The sequence below is a fragment of the Emys orbicularis genome, chromosome 23 (assembly GCF_028017835.1).
Source record: "Emys orbicularis isolate rEmyOrb1 chromosome 23, rEmyOrb1.hap1, whole genome shotgun sequence".
NCBI lineage: Eukaryota > Metazoa > Chordata > Testudines > Emydidae > Emys > Emys orbicularis.
In genome coordinates, this window is record NC_088705.1 from 18837122 (window position 1) to 18860516 (window position 23395).

General features: G+C 47.6%; 1 protein-coding gene across 1 annotated transcript in view; it reads left to right on the forward strand.

The window, feature by feature from the left end:
• The window catches only part of STX12 (syntaxin 12), a 29699-nt gene extending 24308 nt beyond the window's left edge, over positions 1–5391 (forward strand). The window contains exons 6-9 of the mRNA XM_065421722.1: positions 739–844; positions 1397–1469; positions 1711–1793; positions 3783–5391. Coding sequence (XP_065277794.1) covers positions 739–844; positions 1397–1469; positions 1711–1793; positions 3783–3875 — 355 coding nt within the window. The 3' untranslated portion in view covers positions 3876–5391. The remainder of the gene's footprint in view (positions 1–738; positions 845–1396; positions 1470–1710; positions 1794–3782) is intronic.
• Positions 5392–23395: the final 18004 nt, after the last annotated feature.

Sequence of the window (23395 nt, forward strand, 5' to 3'; positions counted from 1 at the left end):
CCTCATCCTAAATGTGTGAAAACAGGGTCTTGTATTGCACTTGCTGGTTTGTCCATAATAGTGCCTAGCCTGCACAGTGCTATTACTAATGCTGTCTCTCCAGGATGCAGGTGATTTGGGAGTGGGGACGACTGGCTTGCTTTAACATCTCTGCTGGTGGGGGTTTTTTTCATTGGCAGTTCTTGGGTAGTGGACTAAAATACCATGGGCTTTATTTTGACCTCCAGTGCCATGCATCCAGTAGGTATCATTCAACCCAGACCCATGCATGGCATGCTCTGCCTAGTACTCAAAACAACATGCTTGCAGGTTGCCTTCCATAAAGACTTCCATCTGTGCCTTTTGTTCTTTGGGTGCCCTATAAACAACACACAGCCCCAAACACAATAGGAAATACAAAGTTTCCCAGTATATAGCCATAAGGAACACTTACATCTTAGAACAAAGTATCCTACACAAACCAACTTTTAGTTTCTTTACTGAGATTTTGAAGTATCCTTATGCAAAACCCACTCTTCATCCCTTCAGTAACCTGTCATCACTAGTCCAATTTGTCTCTAAGTACAACTGTAATACCAGAATCTATCTACTTGTACTAAAGGTTTAAATCCACTCCTGATTTGTTTTTTTGTCCCCGGGGGAAGCTTTCTATAATTCACTGGCATTGTGGCATGAATGGGGAGTGGAAGTATCTGCTGCTCAGGAGGAACAGGCTCTTAGTCTGTGTTCTTTCTGCAGTAATGAAGACTGGAATCAAATGCAGTCTCAAGAAGAAGATGTAGCAATAACTGAACAGGACCTTGAACTCATTAAAGAGAGGGAAACGGCAATCAGGCAGTTGGAGGTGAGCTCTAGAGCCTATCATTCGCAGCCCTGACCTAAATAAAAGGGCCAGGTAATGTGCTCTAGGCTCGTCTATTTGTGGGGAGGGATCAAGAGAGCTGGGAGTTCAGTAGGCCCAGAGCTCCTTCTAGAGACGCTGATGCTTAGGTGAGTGACCTCCTAGCTGAAGAGGGCTGTGTGCAGGTCCCTCCAGCACCCATCAGCGATGCTCCAAAGATGGTAGGAGTGACGCCTTAATAAAAATGTTCATATGAATCCCGCACTCTGCTAATTACTAGTGCCCTGGGACAACCACTGAATACCCATGAAGCTTGCTCTCTGCTGTAGTTGGTGTATAAGTCTTGAAAGCTTTCATCTCTCATGAGGTAGAAAAACCTGTTATTACAACCACTGAAAATCAACATCCATGTAGGATGGGAATTTTTTTATAGAGGGTGTTTAGTCTGTTAAGCCTTGGGCAGTATTCCTGAGATGGACCTTTAAGCAAAGAAGAAACTAGCTTTGAAAAAATATAATCTATACCTTTTGTAACTTGTCAAACTGTTGTCTTCAGGCAGACATTTTGGATGTCAATCAGATATTTAAGGATTTAGCTATGATGATTCACGATCAAGGAGACATGATTGGTAAGTACACTTGGACAACAGATGCTCTGAAATATAACTCCTCTCTTTTATCTGGCTTTATTCTACACCTAGTCCACATTTTAAATTCAATGTATATGGAAAAACTGAGAGTGGCTGATTTAAACCATTGCAGCTATTCTATATAAATGCCATATGATAGCATATTCTGTTAAGCTTTAATTCTGCAGTTCTGAATTGGCTTTTAATATAACTTGAGTTCTCTCCCCTTACACTTGTGTAGATAGCATAGAAGCAAATGTGGAAAGTTCAGAAGTGCACGTGGAAAGAGCCAGTGAACAGTTACAGAGAGCTGCTTATTATCAGGTAAACTCTTTTGTTTGCTTTGCACTGTCATACATATTGACCGGTGCTATCGCCATATTGCACAGAACAAGGCAAACATACCCACTTCTGCAACCAGTCAGGCAAGTCTCACAAAACTAGCAGGGGCTGAGGTGGGACTAACTCTTCTAATGAACACCATCTCCAGGAAAAGATGCTGCCACGTGTACTACTTGGCTTATCGATAAGATACTAGAAATTAACCATGGGTTCCCTTTGAGACCCCTCTACTCAGCCTTCTCCATCATGCAGGGGATATAATGTGGGGTGCATAGACCTGGAGAATAGCTGAAGGTAGCTGCTGGGTTTTGTCTTCAGTACTGCATTTTTTAAAAAAAACAGATATTAAAAGATAATGGAGAACATTCCTTAGCAGAGGCAGGTTATTGTGTTACAGTGGAAACATTACAAGGCTGATCTTCAGACTGATACAGTAAATCTGTGAGTTTACCAGCCCAGGCAAAAATTTACTACTCAATACTTAACATAGATACCAACACACACAACCCCATTCACAAAATACTTAACAGATGATTTCTTTCCCACCCACTCCTTGACATAGTGTCCCACCACATGCCTCAACTTGCATCATCTTGCCATTTGCTGCTCAGTTCCCCCCAGCCTACTTGGTCACCACCCACTCATCCATTCTTCCCCCTTGCACCTGAACAGTCATCAGTTCTTTTTCCTGACCTACCAAATCTCTCTCAGCAACTTTTCAAAGCCCCTCATTTTGGCCACTTTGATTAGATCTCTAGTGTTGGCTTGATGGCATGCACCTGTCCTCCTGCCTGCCGTGCTTGCAGTTCAAGAGCCTGTGGCAGGACTAAGGTTCTGCTTCAGCTGCTCCCTTGTGTAGAGAGGGCTATGGCTAAGGAACTGGGCATGCTTGGTTCAGGGGAGGAGACATATGGAGACGGGTAAGAGGAGGCTACAGTGCAGTAGAGCAGCAGTGGTCTGATCCTGGCTTCAGCTGTGAGGAAGGAAAAGGGCCCATGCTAGTGGCGGTAGCCGTTTCTCTGCTTGCTATCGACCTGAACTAAGGTATTGGAGCTCCCACTCCAACAGAACAGAATAGCAGCTGCTCTCGCCATCCAGCAGCTTGCGATATCATTGTGTCCTAGGACTTCTTCACAATTTCACAAACACCAGGGCTGGACTCTCCAACATAAGAGTTTAGAATCTGCATGCGTTGTAGGCATTGGTCATACTTACCTAGACACAGTAGGAGGTTTCCCAAGGCAAGTGAGACTCTATAAGGCTGCAGTGGGTAAACTTTAAAACAGCTGCACGTCTGTGTTCACGACCGGGTATATTACAAGCCTCCAGGTCAGGATGGGGATAGAGTACAATGCAGAGAGCAGAGGCCATTACATCAAAGAGCAGAAATCGTGGCTGATGAATTCACCCACATATCATTTGCATAGTTCCAAGAAGCTTCTTGTAACAGCCAGTTCAGGCACACAAGGGGAGGCGCAATACACAGGTAAATTGGTTTTTCTTTGATCATGCCTTGTTGATGCCCTCAAAGAATCCTAACAGCTGGGAGAGGTATGACTTCTGTACAAGTCATGCCGGTGTGTTCTATCATAGCATGGTCTGCTAGGCATTTTAAAATGCAAGCTTGCTCGCTTTCCACTATTGTTTCAGCCAGCTTCAAGTACGGCTCACTCTTTTTTGACAGCAGCAGGAGTTGAGTCCAACCGTGTTCTGACTGCATCACCTCCTAGTTCTTTATGCTGTTAACCCTGAGCATTTTTGGTTTGAGTCCATAAAGCACACTGATTTAAACAAAGTGTAATCTGTTCTCTGGGAATTTTTTCCATTCTCCTCCTGAGTCAGGATAGATGTGCTGTGCTTCTACTTTCGCTGCTGTCTCCTGTCCAGAACTCTGTAATTAGCCAAACTCATTGAGTCTTCTGTCATCTGCTGTTTTAGTGTCAATATTTTTTGTTCTTTTTCTTTCATTAGAAGAAATCTCGTAAGAAGATCTGCATCCTGATTCTTGGCCTTGCTGTGGCTTCTGTAATCTTAGGACTCGTTATCTGGCAGGCAACAAAATGAAGTCCTCATAAGGAGTCTAATTTCATTGCAGAGTTTTCCCCTGGGAAAACAGGCTGACTAGTCTTGGAAATGAATTGACCACCTTGAGGGAGCACAAACCAGAATGTCCTCTAGTAATAGATTTAGAAACTAACATGCAGATAACTACTTGGAATTAGTGACCAATGGAGAGCAGTATTTATCAGTTTATGTACAAATTCTATTGCTTTATGTAACTAAACTATCTTGTATTTTTTTGCTTTCTGTATTGTATTATGATTACTCCCTGTCCCAACTGTATCTTGAAGAATGTGATCAGTAATTGGAGATGTCTTGTTTTGGACAAGTGGCACTACAATTCTTCTAACATGTTTATATGTATAGTTATACTTTGTAGGAGTGATGCAAATAGGAATTACTTCCAAAGAGTGCACAGTGCTGATTCTCACTTTACCTTGACTCACCAATTCCTAAAATCTCTAATATCTGCCCCATGGTTTGATTAGTCTCCAGGTGGCCATAGCTCTTAACTCTTCTAGAGAAACTTTACCATTACATTTTTGAATGGTAAGGATTAAAATGCATGAGTGCTGAAGTTGGAACCACTAGTGGGCTCAGTGACTGATCACTTTAGTCTATAGATAATGGTAACAGTTTTTATTAATGTTTGGTGGTGGGTTTTTTCACATCAGTGTTTGTGGTGACAATGCAGCATTTAACATAAGGTTCTCTAACAATATATTCTTTCCTAGTGAGACTATAGCTGGTGGCTTACTGTTATCAAACACTTAAATCTTCCCACTCGGCACTGCCACCACTTGTGTAGAATTAAAAAATGGCTATTGAAACATGCCCTATGGCATAGGCAACCCTAAAATCTGGAGCTACACATTTAGTTTGTAACTAGTTAATGTGACAACTTCACATTTATAATGGTGATGAGAGCCATGCAAGGTTGGAAACTGAGCCCAAGGGTTTATTGAACTTTCTGGTTTGCATTCACCCAAACTAAATTGTTTAGAAATGACCCTTGAAAAGCTCTGTTAGTAGTTAGCAATGTGGAACTCGTACTAGAACAGATGGTATGCATTTTGTGAACAAATACCAGTTATGAACATCTAATACTCTTAATCTTCTGTTCATAAGGGATAAAAATTTGGTTTAGTAAATCAATAGTAGTTTTAGAATGGCAGAGGGTATTGCTTGACTAAGTCTTTCTATGGAAGAGATCTCTGGTTCTACTTAGTGTTCTGTAATGGGGCTGGATAGCACTTACCTGCCACCCCCATTCCTCAATGTGGTTCTGAACTGAAATGCACTGATGGAAAAATAAGATTCTAGCTAAAGCTCATCATTGTGTGGTTAACTGCAGCATACTGGCCCATTTTGTATTTAATCTTTATTCCATGTCTGTCTTAGTTAAAATACTAAACTAAATGTGAAAACTGCAGAGGGAATGTGTTGTCATAATTGCACAATTTTTTGCACTATTGCACCATCATTCCATCCAATAACTGTCAATAAACATTTTTAAAAGTCTTTGATCAATCGTCTTTCTCATACAATTTGAAGTGTAAACAAACTCCTTGTGCTGGAGAAAATGATACTTAGTCTCTAAAGCTGCAAAACCTATTTCTTGAAGCTGACCTCTCTAGGTAGGGTAGAAGGCTGTCTTCATTCCAACCACTCTTGCTCGTGGCATTTCCACTGTTCATTTCTGTAGTGTAGTTAAAGGTAATGTAAAGTGAGCAATAACTCACCTTTACGTGGAGGTGTACACGATTTCCATGCTGAAACTCTGTTGGTTACACTTCAGTTAAAAGTAAACTGAACTTGGCCTCTTACTGAACATTGTCTAGATAATAGTCCTGCCTTGAGTGCAGGGTACTTGACTAGATGACCTCTCAAGGTCCCTTCCAGTTCTGTGATTCTGTGATTGTATCATGTACATTGAAAGATTCGCCTAGCATCACTGTCGTCTAAATACACTTTGGAGAGCTCATCCCATCCTGACTTTTAAGGGGCAAGAGACATCAGTGCATGCTGCTTCTAACATCATCAGGTGTTGCTACTAAACGATCCAAGACTTTGCCTCCTCCGTGGACAGTGGGTTGTCTGTGCTGTATTGATGATTGGGAAGTAACTCTTCAGTGTGGTGGGCCCATGTATGAAAACAAAGTGGTCTCTGTATGTTTCCACATTGGGGGATATGCCAGGGTTGCTGCAGTTTCAGAATAGTCTAGAAAGCTGTGGCCTTTGCTACTACTTAAGTGCATCTTGTGTAGCACTAAATGTTCAGTATTGAAGCTTCCTTTTTCTGTGGTTGGTTGCCTTCTGCCTGTTGGTTTTAACTCCCTGTTTTTGTTCTTTGGGAGAACAGTTCTTATCAGCCCATCTTCCTGGAGACTTCTGCTTGCTAAGCTCTCACCAATGGGACTGTGGCAGAAGTTACTTCCCATGCACCTTTGACTCCTAGCCTAAACTCCAGCCTGAGTTTTTAACAAATGGAGCAGGGGCAGTTGGAACACAGGGCCTCTATTTCTGAAGTGAAGGGATAGGGCTGAAAACAGGAGCTCAGCTGCCACCTAATAACTGTTTCCTAGAACAGGTGGTCTCTTCTCTGTACCATTCCACCCTATTCGCTTTCCTAGATGACCTCTTCCTTCCATTAGCAAGGGTGGGGAGGACCCCTGCTCTAGAAGGTTCTGAAGTTCACCTCCCACCAGAGCGAATAGGCAAAGGCAACGCATTCTCATGCTCCAGCTACGGGTAAGTGTAGCTGCAGTTCCATTTGCAGTGATGTGCCTCTTCCTTACTACCCAACCCAAGTGTGATCCTTGCATGGTTTCCATTCTGTGCTGGGACAATGGATGGCTCTAGTTTTCCTTTTTAAAAACTGCTTTCTAAGGGCAGGTCTACACTTACTTCCTGGTCCGGCCATAAGCAATCGATCTTCTGGGATCGATTTATCGCGTCTTGTCTAGACGCGATAAATCGATCCCGGAAGTGCTCGCCGTCGACGCCGGTACTCCAGCTCGGCGAGAGGAGTACGCGGCATCGACGGGGGAGCCTGCCTGCCACGTCTGGACCCGCGGTAAGTTCGAACTAAGGTACTTCGAATTCAGCTACGTTATTAACGTAGCTGAATTTGCGTACCTTAGTTCGAAGTGGGGGGGTTAGTGTGGACCAGGCCTAACAGTGCAGAGAGAACAGATTCTACAATAGAAGCGGTGCATAGCCCAACCTCTACCACCAACTTGCTATCCTTCAAGGGAATGGAAAAAACCCTCCCGCTCCTGTTAGAGCCATTAGCTTGCCTGTACCATGCTACAGCCCAGGTACATTTACTCCTCTCCACTTTTTAATCCATTTTATAGGATCTACAGTGTGCTTACTCCTTTCTCAGGAGCAGTTAATATGACATAACAGCACTGTTAGCATTCTTAACACTTGCACACAAACACCTGCTCTGGCTATATGCAGAGTGCTTGCAAAAGGAAGTTGTATTTAAACAACATTAATTAAAAACACAGCAGGCCCCACCACAGAAGGAAAAGGAAACAAGCGCTAGAGCAGGGGTTCTCAAACTGGGGATCGGGACCCCTCGGGGGTCGCAAGGTTATTACATGGGGGGTCGTGAGCTGTCAGCCTCCACCCCAAACCCTGCTTTGCATCCAGCATTTATAATGGTGTTAAATATATAAAAAAGTGTTTTTAATTTATAAGGGGGGGTCACACTCAGATGCTTACTATTTGAAAGGGGTCACCAGTACAAAAGTTTGAGAACCACTGTGCTAGAGAAATGTATTTATTTTTGTCTCCAAGCTCTTTCCATTTTGGTTTTAATGAGGTGGGTGTTTAAGTTGCAGGGAATTAATTTTTTATTTGCCTGTAATGTTAATGCTCCAGTCATAGACAGTATTGCAGCAGCTTGTGGTCTTTATTCTTAAACTAACCATGTTTGACCTTCCTCAGCTCCAGCAATTAGTCTGTTACACTTACTCAGGATGGAGAGAGACAAGGTTGTTTTGTTTTTAAATCTTGCTCTAAGAACCAGGCTTCTGAGTTTTCAGTCTGACTTTTCCATTGACTTTTATACCTTTTCTTCGCAAGGCAGCAGGCCTTTTTAACCAGAGACTCACTGGTTAAAAATCAAAATCAAACTTCAGACATATGATTAAGATAGACTAGGCCCTGTTTATTTCAAATAGGGAGTTATAAGTATGGGAGTGCTTTCTCTATCTCTCTTCCTCCTCCCCCTCCCCCGCCTCCCACCATTTGAATGAAAAAGTACTCAAACCAGACAGGGTTCATACGCCTCCTAGCATGCACACTTGCTGAGTTGTGCCTGTTTATAGTAAGTAGGCCAGTATGGCTTACAGTGAGTGCTGGAGGCCATGTTAATGTTGGTTGTTGGATTCTCCTGTTGCTTCGACAAATGAGCGTTCATAACAGATGTGTTATGGGTATGTGTCTGTCTGGTTTTCTTATTTTTTTTTTTCTTTTTTTTTTTAATGGCTTCTCACATGGGAAGTGAGTCCAATCCTGGATTTGCAAATGCCAATTGTATGTCTTCCAAGTGTAACAAGGAGTCCCGTGGCACCTTAAAGACTAACCCATTTATTTGGGCATAAGCTTTCCTGGGTAAAAACTCATGCAGCCCACGGAGTTATTTCCTGCGGCCTGCCATAGGCACAGACTCCACCGGCAGCCAAGCTCCCCTCCCCCCGCCCCCCATCCCCCCAGTGCGCTGCATCCCCGCTCCTCTGCCTATCTCCCTGTACTTCCCACCGCCAAACAGCTGTTTGGCGACACTTAAGACTTTCCAGGAGGGAGGGGGGAGGAGGCGGAGAAGAGGCAGGGTGGGGATTTGGGGAAGGGGGTGGAATAGGGGCAGGGAGGGGGTGGAGTTGGGGCAGGGACTTTGGGGAAGGGGCTGGAATGGGGGCGGGGAAGGGGTGGGAAGAGGCGGGGCAGGGCCGCGTGTTTGAGAGCCCTGTCAGATAGACTGTTAGGGGCACTGGGCACCATCGCCCAGGGGTCTCTGTTCGAGGTGCTGGGCACCCAGGGTTCCCCCCATCGCCCAGGGGTGTGTCTGTTAGGGATGCTGGGCACCCAGAGGTCCCCCCCATCGCCCAGGGGTCTCTTTGTTAGGGGTGCTGGACAGTGTGACAAAGTGGAAATTTTCTATAACATTTTTATAATTCTTAGGCGAGCCTCAGTTTCCCTCTCGACTTTGCGCTGTGACTGGGAGGGTGGAAAGGGTTACACAGTGCAGGAGAGAGTCAGCGCCTATGGCGGGCCGCAGGAAATAACTCTGCGGGCCGCATGTGGCCCAAGGGCTGCGTGTTTGAGATCCCTGGTGTAGATCATCATCGGTGTTACTGACCACATAAGGAATAGTTACAGGTGTTTATATTTTATTAAAACCCCTCTTCGCATTACAGTTTTAAAAAAGTTAATACATTGACTTTTTATAGCGTACTATATTACTCTTTCTTTTTTTCATTTTTGACTATACTTTTGTATCGCTGTATGAAAAGGTTTCAGTGATGCGGCCCTCGGGCCAATGTATCAGTCCTCATGTGGCCCTCGTGGTGATTTGAGTTTGAGACCCCTGATCTACATGCTGCCTGCTATCCACCTGCAGTCACAGTCATTTATTGTCAAGATCTCTTGGAAGCAAGAGGTTTTCCTTTGAGTTTGTTTTTAACAACAGCTGGTGTAAAATGAAAGCGTCCTCTCTTCTCCAGCTTGGTTGCATGAGAAAGAGGCTGCTAAGGCGGCAGCTTCTCAGGACTGGATTCTGCTATTGTAAAAAGGGGGAGTTGTTTCACTGGGCTTGCAGGAAAACAGAAGGAAAAAGGGAAGCACTTAAAAATATTCTATTGGCAGAAACCAAGCTGAGAGCCGTAGTTTAGATGATTTAGAGCCCAGAAGTGAGACTAATTGCCACAATTCCTCTTTAGCACAGGCAATATCTCATACCCTGTTTGCAAAACAGGGCATAAAGTTATGGCACTGTATAATCACCAGTGTCTTGCAAAGTAAGCTGCAGAACCCAGGTCTGTTAGCTCCCCCACCCTTTTGCTGTGTGCCCAGCTCTGACTGGAAGAGCTGAAAGGGCATTTTGAATCCTGTTCTACAGCAAAGCTTTGCCCAGCAATGTCAGCCCTCCTGGATCCAGCACAGCCAAAAGGCTCCGAACGGCAGCAGGGCTGACTTAAATCAGGCATGCAATCCTGATCATCTTTCACCTCACAAGTTGCCACCTATGCAGGCAAGCCTGACATCTGCCCATTAGAGTAGTGAACCCCCACACACCCCAAACATTCAGGCACTGGCCTGAGCACAGGCCTGGAACCCTTAGGGCAGAGCCCAAACTTCTTGTAAAGCCCCTCAGGAGTCACTTGATCCATAGGGGGTCCTGGGGGGAGAAGAGATCTGGTCACAGTTCCACTGAGGGATGATAGCCTCTCCACAGTAAGACTGACCCTTGCCTGAGAAGGGATCGCATCCTTTGCCTGCTGGAGAGAAGCAGGAGTGGCCCACCGGCAGCACCAGCAGAGGCTGAAGGTAGAGTAGTTCTTTGCTGCTTCGAGGGATGAGTGGGGCCAAGGAGTTGAGAGGAAATAGAAAGGAGGGCACTGCAGGCCAGGGAGTCTAGTTCACACCACCAGTCTCTGGCCTGGTCTACACTAGGCGTTTATGTCGAATTTAGCACCGTTAAATCGAATTAACCCTGCACCCGTCCACACCACGAGACTATTTAGTTCGACATAGAGGGCTCTTAAATTCGACTTCTGTACTCCTCCCCAACGAGGGGAGTAGCGCTAAATTAGACATGGCCATATCGAATTAGGCTTGGTGTGGATGGAAATCGACGGTAATAGCTCCGGGAGCTATCCCACAGTGCACCACTCTGTTGACGCTCTGGACAGCAGTCCGAGCTCGGATGCTCTGACCAGCCACACAGGAAAAGCCCCGGGAAAATTTGAATTCCTTTTCCTGTCTGGGAAGTTTGAATCTCATTTCCTGTTTGGACAGCGTGGCGAGCTCAGCAGCAGTGGCAACGATGCAGAGCTCTCCAGCCGAGATGGCCATGCAATCTCAGAATAGAAAGAGGGCCCCAGCATGGACTGATCGGGAAGTCTTGGATCTCATCGCTGTGTGGGGCGATGAGTCCGTGCTTTCCGAGCTGCGCTCCAAAAGACGGAACGCAAAGATCTATGAGAAGATCTCTAAAGCCATGGCAGAGAGAGGATACAGCCGGGATGCAACGCAGTGCCGTGTGAAAATCAAGGAGCTGAGACAAGGCTATCAGAAGACCAAACAGGCAAACGGACGCTCCGGATCCCAGCCCCACACATCCCGTTTCTACGAGGCACTGCATTCCATCCTTGGTGCGGCCGCCACCACTACCCCACCACTGACCGTGGACTCTGAGGATGGGATATTGTCCACGGCCGGTTCCTCGGACATGTTAGCGGACGGGGAAGATGAGGAAGGAGATGAGGAGGACGAGGCAGTCGACAGCGCTTACCAAGCTGATTTCCCCGACAGCCAGGAGCTCTTCATCACCCTTACAGAGATCCCCTACCAACCCTCCCCAGCATGTAACCTGGACACAGATTCAGGGGAAGGATCAAGCGGTAAGTGCTTTAAACATATAAACCTTTATTTTTTACAAAACTTGAATATTAAGACTAATAACAATCTGTGATTCATGATTTCTTCCCCCTGGGCGCTTAAATAATCAGTAACAACTATTTATAAAAAAATCAAACAGTGTCCGGTTGTGCATGATTGTGCTGCCCAAGCTGCTCCACTCTTTAGTCCCTGCTACTGCAGCTAGATGAAAATCCGGACTATATGTCCGGGGATAGAGCAGTAGTCCTCCACGGACATCTCCACAAAGCTCTCCTGCAAGTAATGGGATAGCCTGTTCATCAGGTTCCTGAGGAGAGCGGCTTTACTTGGTCCTCCGAAGTACGAGACGTTCCCGCGCCAGGAGACAAGCAGGTACTCTGATATCAGTGCCTTGCATAGCATGGCGGCATAGGGCCCCGGTCTCTGCAGGCTTTCTCGAAGCATCCTTTGGATCTCGGTGTCTGGGATCCTCATGAGAGTAATGTCGCTCATGACAACCTGCTTTGAATTAGGTAGGGGACTGTTAGTATTGGGACTGCTTGCAACAAGTTCCTTTACAGAACTGTGACCGCTGGTTTACAGCCACGCGGTGGGGGCGGGAGAGGGCCAGCATCCAGGGATCTTTCCCTGGCACATCCGCGAGGGGGTGGGACAGGGCCAGAGTTCCTGCTTGGCCGATTGCTGGCAGCACAGACTGGCAGTGCTTTCAATGTGAAAGGTGGCCAGTGGTACTCCTAAAGTTTTAATCTGCCACAAGTCTACGGCTTACCATGTTTGCCTGCTACAGAGAGTACCGTGTCCTGCCCCGGTTCCCAGATTGGCAGTGCAAAAGCCCAGGCACTGAAGGCGAGGTTCGAAAATTCGACCTTGTCCTGAGTGCGCATGTGATAGGTGTGGTTCATGGTCTTGTTCACAGAGAAAGACTATGTTCTTGATTCACAACTACATTTATCTTTCGGAGGAATTCACTGCCTTTTCCTCATTCCCACAGCCACATCTGCAACTGTCTCCCAACCCAGCCTGGCATCACACTCCCAGAGGCTAGCGCACATTAGGCGGAGGAAGAAGAAGACGCGAGAGGACATGTTCTCTGAACTTATGGGCTGCTCCTGAGCCCAGGCAGCACAGCATAACCAGTGGAGGGAGAATTTGTCCCAAATGCACCGGACACACATGGAACGTGAGGAGAGGTGGCGGCAGGAAGACCAGCAGGCGACTCAAACGCTGCTTGGACTTCTGAGGGAGCAAACGGACACGCTCCGGCGCCTTGTTGATGTTCTGCAGGACCGGAGGCAGGAGGACAGAGCCCCGCTGCAGTCTATCAGTAACCGCACTCCCCCGCCACCAAGTCCCATACCCCCCTCGCCCAAAGTCCAAAGAAGGAGGGGCGGAAGAGTCCGTGAAAACTCTCACTCCACCCCTGCAGACTGCTCAAGCACCAGAAGGCTGTCATTCCCCAAAATTTGAAAAGTCCTTTCCTGGCCGCCTCACCCAAGCCCCCGTCCAAGTTTCACCCCCCAGTTTCATGTGTGGTTGTTAATAAAAAATACGTTTCTGTTCATTACTGTTTCAGTCATGCTGTTTTGAGGGAGAGTCTGTCTGCAGGGGGGGAAGGGGCTTGGTAATTGGACAGGACAGTCACCTTTAGCAGGCTACAGAGGCGGGGGCAGGTCCAGCAGCAGGGCACATACACAGTGCAGTGACTAGTTACCCTGGTCAGTCTGGGAGGTGGTTTTCATGTTCTGTGGGGGGCGGGGGGGGGGGGTTAGTTGCTCTGTGACTTTGTGGCGGGGGAGGGCAGTTACAGATCGTATGCAGCGGTCCTTGTCCTGGATCACAGAGCCACGCAGCAGGGGATCTGTAACCCTCCTCCCCCTGCCATAAAGTCACATAGCCCCCACATACACGCAGTCCCACTCAGGAGGGCTGTCAGGCTCCGTTGAAACAACCAGTGCGCTACTGTGAATCCTGTCATTCCTGGAGTTTAGAAGGATCATTTGCATCAGTACACTACACCCGCTCCCCACCACAGTCTGCGTCCCCGGTTTCAAAGATTCCCGCGAAAACAGTACTAAAGACAACGGTGTTCAATAACAAAAGTAAAACTGATTTTATTATTTTGGAAGGGGGTGGAGGGGGTCTGTAACTGGAGAGGATAGTCATCCTTAACTGGGTAAAGAAACGGGGGCAGGTTCAGCTTCTCTGTACAGAAACTTAAAAGTCACTGGTTACCCTGCTCACTGTGGAACCTGGCTTTCAAAGCCTCCCGGATGCACAGCGCGTCCCGCTGGGCTCTTCTAATCGCCCGGCTGTCTGGCTGGGCGTAATCAGCAGCCAGGCTATTTGCCTCAACCTCCCACCCCGCCATAAAGGTCTCCCCCTTGCTCTCACACAGATTGTGGAGCACACAGCAAGCAGCTATAACAATGGGGATATTGGTTTCGCTGAGATCACAGCGAGTGAGTAAGCTTCTCCATCTCCCCTTGAGACGTCCAAAAGCACACTCCACCACCATTCTGCACTTGCTCAGCCGGTAGTTGAAGAGTTATTTTTCAGAGTCCAGGGCGCCAGTGTAGGGCTTCATGAGCCAGGGCATTAGCGGGTAGGCTGGGTCCCCAAGGATCACTGTAGGCATCTCCACATCCCCAAGAGTTATTTTGTGGTCCGGGAAGTAAATACCTTCCTGCAGCCGTCTAAACAGACCAGAGTTCCTGAAGACGCGAGCGTCATGAACCTTGCCCGGCCATCCGACGTTGATGTTGGTAAAACGTCCCCGATGGTCCACCAGTGCTTGCAGCACCATTGAAAAGTAGCCCTTTCGGTTGATGTACTGGCTGGCCTGGTGGTCCGGTCCCAGGATAGGGATGTGAGTTCCATCTATAGCCCCACCGCAGTTTGGGAATCCCATCGCGGCGAAACCATCTATGATGACCTCCACGTTTCCCAGGGTCACTACCTTTGAGAGCAGTACCTTGACGATTGCGTTGGCTACTTGCATCACAACAACCCCCACGGTAGATTTGCCCACGCCAAACTGGTTCGCGACAGACCGGTAGCTGTCCGGCGTTGCAAGCTTCCAGAGGGCTATGGCCACTCGCTTCTGGACAGTCAGGGCTGCTCGCATCCGGGTGTCATTGCGCTTCAGGGCAGGGGACAGCAACTCACAAAGTTCCATGAAAGTCCCCTTCCGCATGCGAAAGTTTCGCAGCCACTGGGATTCGTCCCAGACCTGCAGCACTATGCGGTCCCACCAGTCAGTGCTTGTTTCCCATGCCCAGAATCGCCGTTCCATAACATCCAGATGACCCATTGTCACCGTGATGTCCTCGGAGCTGGGTCCCATGCTTTGTGAGAGGTCTGTGCCCCTCTCAGAGTTCAGGCCCTCACCGCGGTGCCGTAGCCGCCTCGCCTGGTTCATCTGCATCTGCCTCTGGGAAAGGTGGATGATAACCTGCGAGGCGTTGACAAGTGCCACAACTGCAGCGATGGTCGCAGCGGGATCCATGCTCGCAGTGCTGTGGTGTCCGCGCTGTCACTGACCCGAAAAGTGCGCGAACTGATTTCCCGCCGGCGCTTTCAGGGAGGGAGGGAGGGCGGTAGTGACAGACGGATGACGACAATTATCCAAAAGCACCCTCGACCCTTTTTTTTTTACCCAGAAGGCATTGGCGGCTCGACCCAGAATTCCAATGGGCAGCGGGGACTGCGGGAACTGTGGGATAGCTGCCCACAGTGCACCGCTTCCAATGTCGACGCTTTCCCCGTTAGTGTGGACTCACAAAGTCGAATTACTGTCCTTAGTGTGGACACACAAGTTCGACTTTGCAATATCGATTCCACATATTCGATTTAAGTGAAATCGAAATACCCTCGTAGTGTAGACATACCCTCTCTCTCCCCTTAGCCTAGGGACTGATCTGAATCAGCCCTGCTGCAGCTGTGGTTGTGACACATACAAAGTTAGGCTGGGCAAAGCCTTCCTGGTTAAAAGGAGCTGTGGAAGTAGCAATAAAGCATAAAATTGTATTTACATTTTTTAAATGTATAATGGGGGAAAAGGGAAAGTAAATGGCAGTGAATATAAATTGCAAGCTAAAAAATGCAGGCAACTGATCAGGAAAGCCAAAAGAATGATTGAACTAGCACTGGCCAACAGGATTACAGATAATAGAAGACAGCTTAAAACCATATAGGGCTCTTCTTGTTCTTCATGTCAGGTATCAGTGTCGTGCTAGGTGCAAACAGTCAAATTGTGAACAGTGACATTGAAAGACTCCAGCACCTCCCCAGGAAGCTGTTCTGATGTTTAATCACCCTCCTGGCAAAAACATTGACATTTTATTTTAAGGCTGAGTTTGTCTAACTTCAACTTCCAGCAATTGGGTCTTGTTATGCCTTTGTCAGCAAAGTCAAAAAGCCCGGCACAGTCAGATCTCCAGGCCCTGTGTACGTACCTCACAACCTTCTCTCGAGAAGCTGAATAGAGTGAACTCCTTTAGCCTCACACCATAAGGCTTGTTTTCCAGCTCCTGGATCATTTTTGTGGCCCTCCTTTGAACTCACTCCACATCCTCCTTGAAGCATGGACACCAGAACTGGACACAGTATTATCAGTGCTGGGGAGAGGCTAGATTCCTCCCTACTTCTATTTGATAGTCCTGTTTATCCATCCAAGGATCACAGTCGCCCTTTTTGCTTCAGCACTGCACTGTGAGCTCATGGTGATGAGCTATGCTAACCCTTGCGCCCTTCTCTGAGTCACTGCTTTTCAATACAATCTCCCTCCTGTAGGTATAGCTTGTATTTGTGGTTCCCAAATGTACTCCCTTGGATTTGGCTATATTAAAAACACATTGTGCTGGCCTGTGACCATTTAACCGAGTCAGCTCACTGTGTAGCAGTAACCTACCCTCATTGTTTACTACCCCACCATTCTTTGTTTCATCTGCAGTCTTTACCAGCACAGATTTTATACCATCTAGGTTGTTGATAAAAAATATTAACTAGCATCCATCAGACCAAGAACCTATCCCTGGGGGACCCCGCTAGAAACAGCCCAGCTCACTGATATCTCCCTATTAACTACATTTTGAGATCAGTCAATGATGCAGATTTTAATCCATCTCTGTGCCCTGTTAAGTCCATATAATGCATGTTTTTTTTAATCAAAATGTCATATGGTACTAGATCTAGTACCTTAGAGAAATCCAGCTACATGATATCAACACCATTAGAAGCATTTGGTATAGGAAACAGGGTTGCAGGCCCCCTGTCCTGGTCCCGTATGGCAGTTCCTAAAATATTTGTTGCTGATTCCTACCTTCAGGGCTATGCAATCAGGGTCAGTTATAGTTTTCACAAAAAGAACAGGAGTACTTGTGGCACCTTAGAGACTAACAAATTTATTAGTCTCTAAGGTGCCACAAGTACTCCTGTTCTTTTTGCGGATACAGACTAACACGGCTGCTACTCTGAAACCTGTCATTATAGTTTTCAGTTCAGCAAACCTTCAACTGAACTCTGCCCTTCAGCTGTCTACCCTGAGAGCCACATGCAGAAATGGGACAAGCTGGTTAAGGGCAGCAGTGAGATCAGAGCTGTTGGTTTGATTTGGGGGGTAACGGGCAGCACAGGGGACTGACAGGCTGGTGAGCCTACTGGGATGAAGTTGGCTGACAGTTGAGATGGTAATTTTTTGAGGGCTGCAGCAGTGGAGTTAGTACTGACAAAGTGTGGTGAGTCCTTAAGCAGAACAGGACAAGGGAGAGGAATTGCTGCTATGGTGGAAAGTCTGAGCCTTGGTGAGAGATGGATAGAGAGGTAGTCATGAGGGGTAGCACTGTGCACCTTGAGGTACATGTGTGACCAGCTGAGGGTTCTTTCTAACCCTTGAGTTTAACTCTTGACAGTTCCTGGTACCAGGATGGAAAGGACTGATTTGTGCACACAGCTGCAGTAAATGCATGTATGAAGTGGGTACCCAGTTGTGAAAAACAGGCCTTGAGCATCTTCCCAACCACGGATAGTCCCACTGGCTTGTGATCAGAGACACCACCCCTTGAATTAATGATGAACTTGGAAGAACCCAGGCTGAACTTGAAAGGCTGGTAGTTAGGGGGGAAAATCACCCTTTTGCTTGTGAATTCAGCAAATATTACCTGGAGTCACTGCAACACATCATGGAACTCCACGATGCCATTACAGTCACTTTTTCCTCGAGAACTGCACTTGGCCCTTGGAGCAGGATTAAGACTTACACTAAATTAGAATGATTTGCAGTTTTGTAGAATTTTAAGGCCAGAAGAGACCACAGATCATCTGGCCTGTCTTCCTGTATATCACAAGCTATTAATTTTCACTCAGTGCCCAATCACATCAGTTAGACTAAAGCATTTCTGTCTTCAGGAGACTAAATTATGTGCTACAAATAGAGAACAAGAGAGACTGAGATGCCACCACTGCCTCAAACCCCTGCAATGACAGGAATTGATTAGTCAAGATATGCCCAGATGATTCTGGGCATATCTTGGGGGGGAGGGATAGCTCAGTGGTTTGAGCATTGGCCTGCTAAACCCAGGGTTGTGAGTTCAATCCTTGAGGGGGCCACTTGGGGATCTGGGGCAAAATCAGTACTTGGTCCTGCTAGTGAAGGCAGGGGGCTGGACTCGATGACCTTTCAAGGTCCCTTCCAGTTCTAGGAGATGGGATAATTCCAGCAGGCCAACCCCACTGCCTGCTGCTGGGCTAGGCTACCTCCCCCGTCTCAACCAGTCAGCCCTGGGGGAAATTCCTTCTCAACCCCAAATCTGGCAATCATATCCTGACCAAGTGAGCCAGACAGGCATCTAGAAGGAGCATTGCCGGTGCCACCTCAATCAATGATACTTCAAAAGGCAAAAAAGCAAACAGACGCTCTGTACCTCGGGGGAACACCCAGCATCCTTGTAAAATGATTGTGTGGTATCCAATGCAAAGTTTGTCATGTTGGGTATCTTCAGAAGGCTCCTGACGCACTGAACATTGTTGTTATAGTGAAGTTATAGTAATTGTTACAGTAATGTTATAGGTTGTAATTTCATGTATATAGTTGTAACCCTTCTGCCAGGTGGAGGCAGCAGCAACAAGGGCCCGGTTCAGTATCCAGCGGTTCCTTTTCAACAATACAACACAAAACCGGCTTGAGCCCCCACCAGTGACCTGGGACAATTACACACCACCCCCTGGGCGCCTCTAAGAGGCAATACTTCCCCTCTCGCAAGCACAGAGTCTGAGTGTAGCAAAAGCTTTTAATAAAAGGAGGGAATTAACTCAGCATTCATTTGGGAAAACACTGCAACTAGGGTTCATAAACACAAACCATGAGCAAAAGTAAGTTGGGCAGTGTCCTTTTCCCCTCAGGGTCTTGAGTCCAGCTACCCAAAAGTCTCTTTAATGTACCCATCCCTTCTCTGTACCCCACTCACAGTTGCTGTCCTTGACCAGTGCAACCCCAGAGTTCACCTCCCAGCCTGTGTGGAAGGTGGGGGGAGCGGTAAGTAGGGTGACCAGATGTCCCAATTTTATAGGGACAGTCCCGATTTTGGGGTCTTTTTCTTATATAGGTTCCTATTACCCCCCCACCCCCATCCTGATTTTTCACACTTGCTGTCTGGTCACCCTAGTGGTAAGTAGGGTGACCAGATGCTAAGTGGAAAATATCGGGACCGCCGCGGGGGGGGGGCGCCTTTTTAATTGTTACACTCACCCATCCGGGTCTTTGGCGGCAATTCGGCGGAGGGTCCTTCAGTTGCTGACAGTCTTCTGCGGCATTTCGGCGGCGGGTAATAAACCTTGCTGCCAAAGACAGAAGCACCCGCCGCCGAAATGCCGCCGAAGACTATCAAATATCGGGACAAATGGTGTCCCGACCGTACTTCGGTCAGGATGCGGGACAAACTCCTCAAAATCGGGACAGTCCCAATTTTATCGGGACATCTGGTCACCCTAGTGGTAAGGAGTTGCTGTCCTTGGCCAGTGCAGCCCCAGAGTTCATCTCCTAGCCTGTGTGGAAGGCGGGGGGAGCGGTAAGGAGGCACCTTACACACTGCACTGCTGGGGCACTTGCTCATCACCCCAACAGCCAATTGCCACGCCTCTGCGGAGCTCTGCTCTGGCCCTCTCCACCAGCCACCCTACTATACTAGCCCCTTGCCACACCTCTCTGCCAGCTGCCCACTCACCAAGATGTCTTCAGCCCCCCCGGCACAGCTCTCAGTGATTTCAGCTCTTAGCAGGGGAGCCTCACTGCTGGTGCACACAGTGCAATAGAGACACTGTCCCAAAGTAGGTCTAATACAGGGGTCGGCAACCTTCAGAAGTGGGGTGCCGAGTCTTCATTTATTCACTCTAATTTAAGGTTTCATGTGCCAGTAATACATTTTAACATTTTTAGAAGGTCTCTTTCTAAAAGTCTATAATATATGACAAAACTATTGTTGTATGTAAAGTAAATAAGGTTTTTAAAATGTTTAAGAAGCTTCATTTAAAATTAAATTAAAATGCAGAACCCCACGGACCGGGGACCAGGACCTGGGCAGCATGAGTGCCACTGAAAATCAGCTCACGTGCTGCCTTTGGCACATGTGCCATAAGTTGCCTACCCCTGGTCTAATACTTAGATCTAAGTATCAGTGATTTCAGCTCTGCAGCATGCAACAAGACTCCCAATTGTCTAAATTAGTTCTTTTATTATACCATAAAGGGAGTAAGGGCTAAATAGTGTCTAGGACCCTTAAACAGGGCCCACACCACCAGCCAGAAGTACCTATCCCCACCCTCTCTCAACTCATTGGGCTTTGGAACCCTTGTCCCCTGCCTAGCGAGTGCTCTTCAGTTGAGTGTGAGTCCCTCCATTGGGGGTATGCCAGGTACAGTTCTGCTGCCCTCGGTTCACACAAGGATAACAACCCTTTATTACTCCTGCCCCAATAACAAGGAGACTGGGGATCCAACACCAGCCACAAGTGATCATTTGGGCAAGCAATCCCATCATGCTAAGCACCTAGGCAGGGTGGGAGTGTCCATGCAAACGAGATCAGCTTCTGAAGTCGTTTTCCACAGCTCACCACTAGATGTCAGGGGAGAGCTCATCCAGACTCTGCTTACATCTTTATGAGGCTGAAAATGTATCCCTGTGGCTTAAAAGAAGCTCAGGCAAAAACTCTCCAAGAGCAGAGGGGCAGTTCGCACCTCATCAGGGCATGTATGGGACAAACCCAGCCCAACCTCACAGGAACAAAGGACACTGGCCTAGGCAGCAACAAAGGATCTGTTGGACTCTCCAGTGAGTCACCCCCCTTCCCTTGATCAGTTTGGGACTACGATGAGGTAATGCTCACCTGACTCTGAAGGAGGGCAAAGCCAAAAGGGAAGAAAGAACATGATAAAAGGGAGAGACGTTTGCCATGCTCTTCCTCTCTTTTCCACCTACATCTGTCCTCGGCATCATGGTGTCCTGGGCAACACAGTATGGGGAAGAAGTGAGCAGTCCTCAGTGGTGAAAGAACAGGTTAAGGACTATTTAGAAAAGCTGGACATGCACAAGTCCATGGGTCCAGATATAATACATCCGAGGGTGCTGAGGGAATTGGATGATGTGATTGCAGAGCCATTGGCCATTATCTTTGAAAACTCGTGGCGATCGGGGGAGGTCCAGAACGATTGGAAAAAGGCAAATATAGTGCCCATCTTTAAAAAAGGGAAGAAGGAGAACCCGGGGAACTACAGACCGGTCAGCCTCACCTCAGTCCCTGGAAAAATCATGGAGAAGGTCCTCAAGAAAACCATTTTGAAGCACTTAGAGGAGAGGAAGGTGATCAGGAACAGTCCACATGGATTCACCAAGGGCAAGTCATGCGTGACCAACCTGATTGCCTTCTATGATGAGATAACTGGCTGGGTGGATATGGGGAAAGCAGTGGACATGATATATCTGGATAGAAATCTGGCTAGATTGTCGGACTCAATGGGTAGTGATCAACGGTTTGATGTCTAATTGGCAGCCGGTATCAAGTGGCGTGCCCCAGGGGTTGGTCCTAGGGCCGGTTTTGTTCAACATCTTTATTAATAATCTGGATGATGGGATGGATTGCACCCTCAGCAAGTTTGCAGATGACATTAAGGTGGAGGGAGATGTAGATACACTGGAGGGTAGGGATAGAGTCCAGAGTGACCTAGACAAATTGGAGGATAGGGCCAAAAGAAATCTGATGAGGTTCAACAAGGACAAGTGCAGAGTCCTGCACTTAGGAAGGAAGAATCCCATGCTACAGGCTGGGGACTGACTGGCTAAGTGGCAGTTCTGCAGAAAAGGACCTGGTGATTACAGTGGACGAAAAGCTGCATATGAGTCAGCAGTGTGCCCTTGTTGCCAAGAAGGCCAACGGCATATTGGGCTGTATTAGTAGGAGCATTGCCAGCAGATCGATGGAAATGATTGTTCCCCTCTATTTGGAACTGGTGAGGCCACATCTGGAATATTGCGTTCAGTTTTGGGCCCCCTACTACAGAAAGGAAGTGGACAAATTGGAGATAGTCCCATGGAGGGCAACAAAAATGATCAGGGGACTGGGGCACATAACTTACAAGGAGAGGCTGAGGGAACTGGGCTTGTTTAGTCTGCAGAAGAGAAGAGTGAAGGGGGATTTGATAGCAGCCTTCAACTACCTGAAGAGGGGTTCCGAAGATGATGGAGCTCAGCTCTTCTCAGTGGTGGCAGATGACAGAACAAGGAGCAATGGTCTCAAGTTACAGGGGGGGAGGTCTAGGTTGGATATTAGGAAACACTGTTTCACTAGGAGGGTGATGAAGCACTAGAATGGGTTACCTTGGGAGGTGGTGGAATCTCCATCCTTAGAGGTTTTTAAGGTCAGGCTTGACAAAGCCCTGGCTGGGATGTTTTAGTTGGTGTTGGTCCTGCTTTGAGCAGGGGTTGGACTAGATGACCTCCTGAGATTTCTCTTCCAACCCTAATCTTCTATGATTCTGTGATCTACAGACATCACCACCAAGCGACTAAAGCACTGATCAAAGGGGAGAGCCTGGCTGAAGGGCAACCAGCCAGTCTGTGGTGAGAAGCATCTAAGTTTGTAAGGGCACTGAAAGTGTTAAGGTCAGCTTAGAATGCGTTTTGCTTTTATTTCATTTGACCAAATCTGACTTGTTGCGCTTTGACTTATCACTTAAAATCTATCTTTGTAGTTAATAAATTTGTTCGTTTGTTCTACCTGAAGCAGTGTGTTTGGTTTGAAGCGTGTCAGAGACTCCCTTTGGGATAACAAGCCTGGTACATATCAATTTCCTTGTTAAATTGATGAACTCATATAAGCTTGTAGCGTCCAGTGGGCATAACTGGACACTGCAAGACGGAGGTTCCTAAGGTTGTGTCTGGGACCAGAGATATTAGCTAGTGTCATTCGGTTGCACAATCCAAGGAGCAGCTTACATGCTAAAGGCTGTGCATGAACAGCCCAGGAGTGGGGGTTCTCACCATAGGTGCTGACTCCATGGGTGCTCAGGGAAAAATTAGTGGGTGCTCTGCACCCACTGGCAGCCAAGCTCCCCTCACCTCCCCACCTCTTCCTTCTCTGAGCAGGCCGCATCCCTGCTTCTCCACCTACCTCCCAGCGCTTCCCGCCTGACCGCAGCCAAACAGCTATTTGGCAGCGTTAGCATGCTCCGGGAGGGACGGGAACGTGGTGTGCTCAGTGGAGGAGGCGGGGCTGGGGCAGGGACTTGGGGAAGGAGTTGGAATAGGGGCAGGGAATGGAGTTGGGGCGGGGACTTTGGGGAAGGGGTTGGAATGGGGGCGGGGCAGTGGTGGGAAGAGGTAGGGCAGGGGCAGGGCCTCCTGG